The sequence below is a fragment of the Micropterus dolomieu genome, linkage group LG08, assembly GCF_021292245.1.
Source record: "Micropterus dolomieu isolate WLL.071019.BEF.003 ecotype Adirondacks linkage group LG08, ASM2129224v1, whole genome shotgun sequence".
Taxonomy (NCBI): domain Eukaryota; kingdom Metazoa; phylum Chordata; class Actinopteri; order Centrarchiformes; family Centrarchidae; genus Micropterus; species Micropterus dolomieu.
Window position 1 is genome coordinate 25,625,026 of NC_060157.1, and position 7,304 is coordinate 25,632,329.

The window sequence follows — 7,304 nt, forward strand, 5'->3', positions numbered from 1 at the left end:
ATCACCTTTTTGTTTAAATTTCAGTCTTTTTTTTCATCATTTAGGACGTCAGCAGTTACCAGGGGGTAAATGCAAAGCTGCACTTCACCAATTTAGAGTGTGTGAAAAATATTTAGTAAGATAGTAAGAAGAAATATTTGGTTAAAAATAATATATAACAAGTTGAAAGAGCCAAAAGTAATGGATTAAAAGTTAACATGATTAGATATGAGTAAAGCATTAACAGTTGAAATAGAAATCTTAAAGTGGATGAATGGTTTAAAGGTTTAGCTTCAGCCACTCCAAGAGGTAGTGATACAATTGCAAACCTGACCAAACGGATCTAAACCATTGAAAACAATATACACATTTATCTAATTAACAGTGTTCTGTAACATCCAGTTTCTAATCCATTCAGAGGAACATATTTAGGTGGGGGTAAAGAAGCGGTACTTGAGCACATCTGATAGGGATGTAGGGGCACTACTGACTTATGACACAAAAATCCATCTCTGAACACAAGGAGTGAGATTATAACCTCAAATACAGTGAAGATATGTGAGATTCATTCAAAAACCAAACACATGTCCATAAATCAAATGAATAAAATGTGTACAGTTTATTAACCTGAACAGATTCCAAAGAGCATCGAAAAAAGAGGAAACAGAGAGAGGGAGAGATCTTTAGAACATTATAACAATAAAATTCCCTTACATATTGACAAAATACAGACAATAAAATTAGATTATCATGTTTAGAATAACTTCACACTCTTTTTTGTTTTTGAAAGGAAAAAGTTGAGTCATTGCACTTTCATTAATGTCAAATATATCAAACCTCTGATATGTAGAATCAAAACAGCTGGTCCTGATTTTCAAATGAATCATACAAGATGCAGTTTATATCTGCTGTTTCTTGTAAAAACACATCACTCATATACGCATCATAGCTTAGAGGCCGCCGTACAACGCACCAACCATTCTATAACAGTGAGGAGTGGGCTATTACTGGCTGGCTTTAGTGTCCACTATGACTTTTAACTGTCCTTATCTCAACATAAATAATGTGCCTATAAAAGTTAATGATCTACACGTTAGTAATGAGACATGTTCAACAGCAATAAAAAGGTATTTTCTGGTTTTCCTCCTGCGCTGACAGTAATACGTTGGAATTGTTCTCATTATGTTCTTGAAAACACCACAGAAAGCAGTGAGGCTGATACAGACAAACACCAGCGACAGCAACAAAGACGTAATGAAACTATCAGTTATCAGCTTTGCAGAAGGGGCTTACTGTTCCCATATCTTTTTACATTCCACTTGATTGTCTTTGCGTTTGTGTATTTGGTGTAGTATTAAAAATAGATTTCATTTAGTAATAGGTAGTTCTTGTTGTCCCGCTGAGGAAACGTGGCTTGTTGGATGTGTATCCTGGTTCAGCTATGCTCTCTGCTCTGAATGAGCTGTCGAGTCGGTGTGCTGTGGATGATACACATTCATCCTTTTGTAAACTGCAGTCCAGGTACACTGTGTCCTTGTTAAGCTAAAGTATGGTCCAGGTGAGCTGAGTGTTGAGCCTGTCAGTTACAGAGCCAGAGTGTTGCAGTGTATAATATGGCAAGCAGAGCCTGAACACATGTAGCCATCAGATACTGCAACCCAAACCAATTTAATGTTTCTACAACACTGTTTTTCGACAGCTCCAGAGTCACAAGGAATAGTTAGAGGACAGAGAGATGACCTCCATGACAAAGCCAAAGGGAGTAGTGTGGTGTTAGTGTGGCAGTCTTGTTGGATTTAGGCTGCTCATGCTTGAGACAGAGCGCACCAGGAGTTCTGTGAGGCCATGGAGGTTGGGGTAAAGGGATAATCCTCATATTTAATGTCCACATGTCCCGATCCTATGCTGTCTAATTGAGAAGCCGTCTGCAGAGAGGAAAGAGATGTTAAAATTGAGCAGAGATAAATACAGGGTCACTGACACCACGTTTGAAAAAGGTTATTTTAAAAGGTTCACTTCTCTGATTTAAAGATTACTCAAATGATTCATTATGAGGAGTGGTCAGTCTGTGAAAGCAGCTGTTAAATGTCTTCTGTGGCTCTGGAGGGAGCTGTCTAATGTCGGAGAAAATCTTGATTCAAGGCCAAGGTCACAGCAGCAATTAAAATGTCAAACTTCTGCAGCCAAATCAATTAATTTCAATGGACTCGCTGTGATCAGTGGATTTACTCGCAGGACAAAGTTTTGCATTGACTTAAACTTTGGTGACAATGTGAATGTGTGCCATTTATGTGTGCCAATTGAGTCCAAAATGGAGGAAGATATTGTAGATTATTAGCTACATTGAACCATCTGGTAGTCACTATACATCACTAAGAAACTAGAACCAAATATTTTGCAAAGATGCCTAGATATGTGCTACTTCCTGGTGGGACTAAACTACTTTATAGGTGTGCAATATTAAATCCCTGGAGTGCCCATTTAAATCACCAGATATTCAAAGACAAAGAAAAAATGACATTGCATAAATACATAATTGCCACATACTATACACAGTATGGCATTTATGTGAAAAGGAGGTTTACCGTAGTGGCAGATGTGACGGTTTGTCCAGCGTAGGGTGAAGGGGCCATGTTGGGTTCACTCTTAATAGTGGAGGCGTGTTCTGAGACTGAGAGGGAGGTTGGGGAGCTGGTGTCAGAGGTGCTGGATCCTGAAGAATCACAGTCAAATGAGTTATTAGAAAAGAACTATTATTACATTGAGAAACTTTTTGGATTTATTTTGCTGTGCCGATTCTGATTTATGAACACTTCTACTAATCACCTTTTTATTCTAGCATGTCATGAGATATGTAATAAATCAAAGTAAATCAAAAAGTCATCTCCTCCACTTATTGCACGTCATTCATCCCTTTCTCGTCATCTGTTTGCTCTACCTGTGGATGTTTTATTCTTGGCCATCTTGGGTTTGCGCTTCCTGGTCTGAATGCTCTCCTTCTTCATGGCCAGAGGTCTGGGCACCTGTAGGGAGTAGAGCAACACACATTAGTTGTGAACCTCCCAGTCCCTGATACACCAGAGGCCAAGGTGTCATGACAACCCACACAAGCTCCCCTCCCACACTGCCGCTCTGATAACAATGACCACAGTGCCCTTGGAGAGGTTTTACACTGCGCAAATAATGAACAGCTCCCTACTGTAACAGAAGGAGCTGTTTTACATACAGGTTAGTGGGAAGTGGGAGACATTGTAGGCAAAAAAAGCAAGAGCAGCTTAGGAGAACTAGATCCTATGGTGAGACCTACCCCATGCAGCTTCATGTAGAGGCCACAGGCGTTACACACAGGTTCTCCCTCTGCGTTGCGTCTCCAGAGTGTGGTGGTGCTGGTGTGGCAGTTAGTGCAGCAAAGGCCGGCTCGGCGAGATGTGGTCTGCTGCAGGTACAGACAACAAGACATTTCAATCAAAGTTTGATTTTTGTTGGCTGAAACCCAAATGAGAAATCTCAGCACAGTCAGAAACAGGCTAACTTCACATCTTTGTATCCTTAAACTGTAGTTTGAGAAAGTTGAGTTGAATTGTTCCCTCAATGAATGAATTGCAGGATGTTCGTATGCAGTTTGGCAAAACAATGATGAATTATCCCTCTGCATAGCCAAGCAATAATTCTAATAACTCCTTGGTTGGACAACCTTTTAAGACAAATAATTATGTCTTTCTCACACCGTGGTGTGACTATCAGCTTGGCACAAGTGTGGAGCAAAAGTACCACACAACAGCACAGAGTCACGTTGCTCTGGAGAGCCTCGTCTAAAAAAGGCCCGTCCAAGGGCAAGGTCACTGCAGGACAAATAAAAACAGAGAAAACAGCCAGCGGTGGAAGGAGATTATCAGGCAACTCACAGCTGCTCTGGAGAGGCAAGTTCCTGGGAAATACACAGCCGTGAAGCCTTGACACCCTCCCTCATCACCCCAGAGCTCGTTCCATTTTCTAAATGCTCTATGATCACAAACAGGATTTTACCTGCTAGGATTAACAATTCACATAATAGTGTTTTTTTTTTTGCTATTTAAATTACTTGTGTCCTATTATCATTACATTGGTGGAAGAATTTAGATCTTTTATTTAAGTCCAAATGTAGCATAATGTAAACCCCATTGTTAATAAAAGGCCTGCATTCCAAATTTTACTTCAGTAGGGTAAAGAAGTATTATCATTAAAATGTACTTTAGTATCAAAAATAAACACATTCTTAATGAAGAGTGGCACCTTTCAGAGTGTTATTTTATTACATGTATTTGATTACATTAACTGATGCATTATCGTGTAATCAGCATTTTAATGCTGTAGCTGATCAAAGTGGAGCTAATGTTATGTTCTTTAAGTTGGGTGGTTTAAGCTATGATTGTGCTCAAACAATTATTTGACAGAAATCAAATTAATAAAATACATTTTTCTGAGAGGACATTTTGAAATTTCACAGTAGAATACAGGTCTGAATAAAGTGAATGATGGCTGAATTCCATTTAGCTGCTTGAATTTCAGGGTCCCGGTATTGTTCATGCTGGCTCATTGTCACACTGTTATGAATAACTGGGACACTTGAATATAACAGAGCCATTGTTAATGTTATCAGTAGCAGTTGTGCTTTTCCTATTGTGCCAAGTCAAAATATCTGCAGTGAAAAATATTTGTTTGGAGAATCAATTAATTGTTGAATTTATGAAGTACAAATATCAAACATGCCCTACTTCCAGCTACTCCAATCTCAGGATTTGCTGCACTTCACAGTTTTATACAATTGCAGACAGAATATCTTCAGATTTTGGACTTTTGGTTCTGACAATCTCTGCAGAGGTAAGTATTTGCATCCTTTACTCAAGTCCATCCTTAAAACACTGGCCTTGTGCACTCCTGGGGTAGGACCCTCCTGACTGTTCCCACAGCTGGCCTCCCTGTTAATTTGTTCATTTTTAAATTTAGATTTATTTTATTTTATTGATTTATTTATTTAAAAACATGTATTTGTTAATCTACCTCATGCTCATCTCTATCTTACAAAAGAAAACCTATTTATATTTTTGTTCTTTTATCTTGACTGTATTTTATCTTGCTCTATAAAACAAAACTCCTTTAGTGTGTTACATTATTACACTATTTTATTATTTGTATTGATGCATAAAGTTGTAAGCGGCATTTTAATGTTGAGGGGGTCTAGAATTGAGCTAAGTTTAAAAGAATTTATCGCCAAATGATCAGGTCTTTTGAATAAAAACCCTAATCCACGAATGTAACATGTAACTGTTGCTGGCAGATAACTGCAGCGGAGTATTTTCCCTCTGTAATGTAACGGAGTATAAGTAGGCCTATAGAATAGCCTGTCATAATTACATAAATACTCAAGTAAAGTACACTTATAAATGTACCGGTAGGCCTACTTCCATGTGTGTTCCTCCATTATCAGTGTGTCTTACCAGCCGTTTCTGTGGTTTGATGAGCGGCCTGTTGATGCCGTTCATCTTGTGATAGAGGCCGCAGGCGTTACAAAGGTAGTGCCCGGTGCCGTCCCTGCGCCACAGCGGCGTGGACACGGAGCCGCAGTTGACGCACTCCCTGCCTTCAGTGCACATCTCGTCCACCAGATCTGAACACCGGGAAGAGACATATACTGTATTAGACTGAATCCACGTTGTAAGGAGAACATTTTAATTACGCCATCACCAGCGAGACCATTCAGATAAAAGGTGAGTGTCAAACAGTAGACAGCTGATGTGCCATAGGCCATAATTAATTGATATTTTGATTATTTCTCACTTAACTTTAAACTATTATGTTTCAAATGCATTTTTATCAGGACAACCCTCTATCCAACCGGCGCCATCTGTAAATCATTAACCTTTATTGATGTCCAATAATAGCCTATCCCTTTAATAATTCTAAAAGTCGAAAGTGTACTCCTGACCTTCTTTTTTGCTTCTCCTATGAGAAGATTCTGCTGTCTAACAGTTGAATGTAAAATCACAATCTGGAAAAGACAACATTCCTGTTTACTAGAGAACTTTTAAAGGTTGCGTGGATGGGGGTTCTGTGTACGGGCCAATGCATGATGAATAGCCGGCGGAGGAATTTAAACCCCCTCCATTCCCTGTGCAGAAGAGACATCAAACCCCCCGAATCAATCAGGAGACAGACCGATGGAAGAATCTGTTTAAGGGGGGCGGGGAGGTGTGTTATCAGGCTGACGGATCCAGGGGTCCCCTCGATCCATCACAGCTCTGACAGACGACGGACTCCTGGCATTAATTGCCCAAATTCCTAATCCCTCAGTTTAGAGAGACAGAGTGAGGCGGACCCGAGAGAGATCAGGACAAAGCTGTGCTGGGGCTGCCTTGCTTTCTTTGAACTTGTGATTTCGGTTCTTATTTTTGCAGAAGAACAAAATAAATGCTGAGCTGTTGGTTTGGGACAACCAAAACTGCCCTTGCGCTGTGCTTAACTTAAATAGCCTAATCTTTTAAGATCAGGTTTAACTGTTAAATTTATAAGCTATGTCATAGACTGTATATTCACTATTAATTACCACGCACAACTAGGAAGTATTCAGTAACATCAATGAATTAACACCATTATATATAAACATACAAAATAATACAGTGATGTATTCTTATCGATGTCAGGACCTTTTAAATTGTTGGTGTGAAACTCTTCCTTACTCAACCAACAAAGGACAAATAGACAAAATTAGATTTAAATGATTTTGAGAGGTGCAAAACAGTGTGAAGGCCAACTCATCCAACACAAACTGCAGAACAGGGCTCTTAACAAACACTTCAAGCACCGGTCTGATTGAAACACTCTTTTCTTTTATCATGGACAACTTCAAACGCTCGTGTCCCCCAAATTCTAAATGATTCCTGCAGGTAGAGAAAAGGCCTGTCTGATCAAGGTGATAACGGCTCCGATTGTTGTGTCAATTGCTCTTTTCAGTGTGGATTGAACTCTGTCATCAATACACTGGAATGTTGCTGGCGGATTAAATTAACGTTTTAATTGATTGCTTTTAGCGACCCTCTCTTCTGAAGAGTGTGTATTGTCTAAATGTTGTAGGGTTAATGTAGGGGGATGTTTAGAAGACTTTGATTGAATCGCGTCCTCACACCCCATGACACAACTATTACTGTTTTTGGCCTCTCTATGACCTCCTGTAATAAATAATAGCCACAGCCTCATATAATCTGGCCTTTACAACACTTGATAGGAAACTTTAAAGAACCAACCACTGCACTGTTGAAAGGGGGGGGGGGGGGGGGGGGGGGAAAAAA

The 7,304-nt window shown here is 39.6% G+C and overlaps 1 protein-coding gene across 1 annotated transcript in view; it reads right to left on the reverse strand.

Annotated features, from left to right (window-relative positions):
- Positions 1-574: 574 nt before the first annotated feature.
- Positions 575-7,304, reverse strand: part of gata5 (GATA binding protein 5) — an 8,802-nt gene continuing 2,072 nt past the window's right edge. The window contains exons 3-7 of the mRNA XM_046057143.1: positions 5,457-5,626; positions 3,287-3,415; positions 2,918-3,002; positions 2,565-2,692; positions 575-1,904 (exon numbers count right to left, since the gene is read on the reverse strand). Coding sequence (XP_045913099.1) covers positions 1,785-1,904; positions 2,565-2,692; positions 2,918-3,002; positions 3,287-3,415; positions 5,457-5,626 — 632 coding nt within the window. The 3' untranslated portion in view covers positions 575-1,784. The remainder of the gene's footprint in view (positions 1,905-2,564; positions 2,693-2,917; positions 3,003-3,286; positions 3,416-5,456; positions 5,627-7,304) is intronic.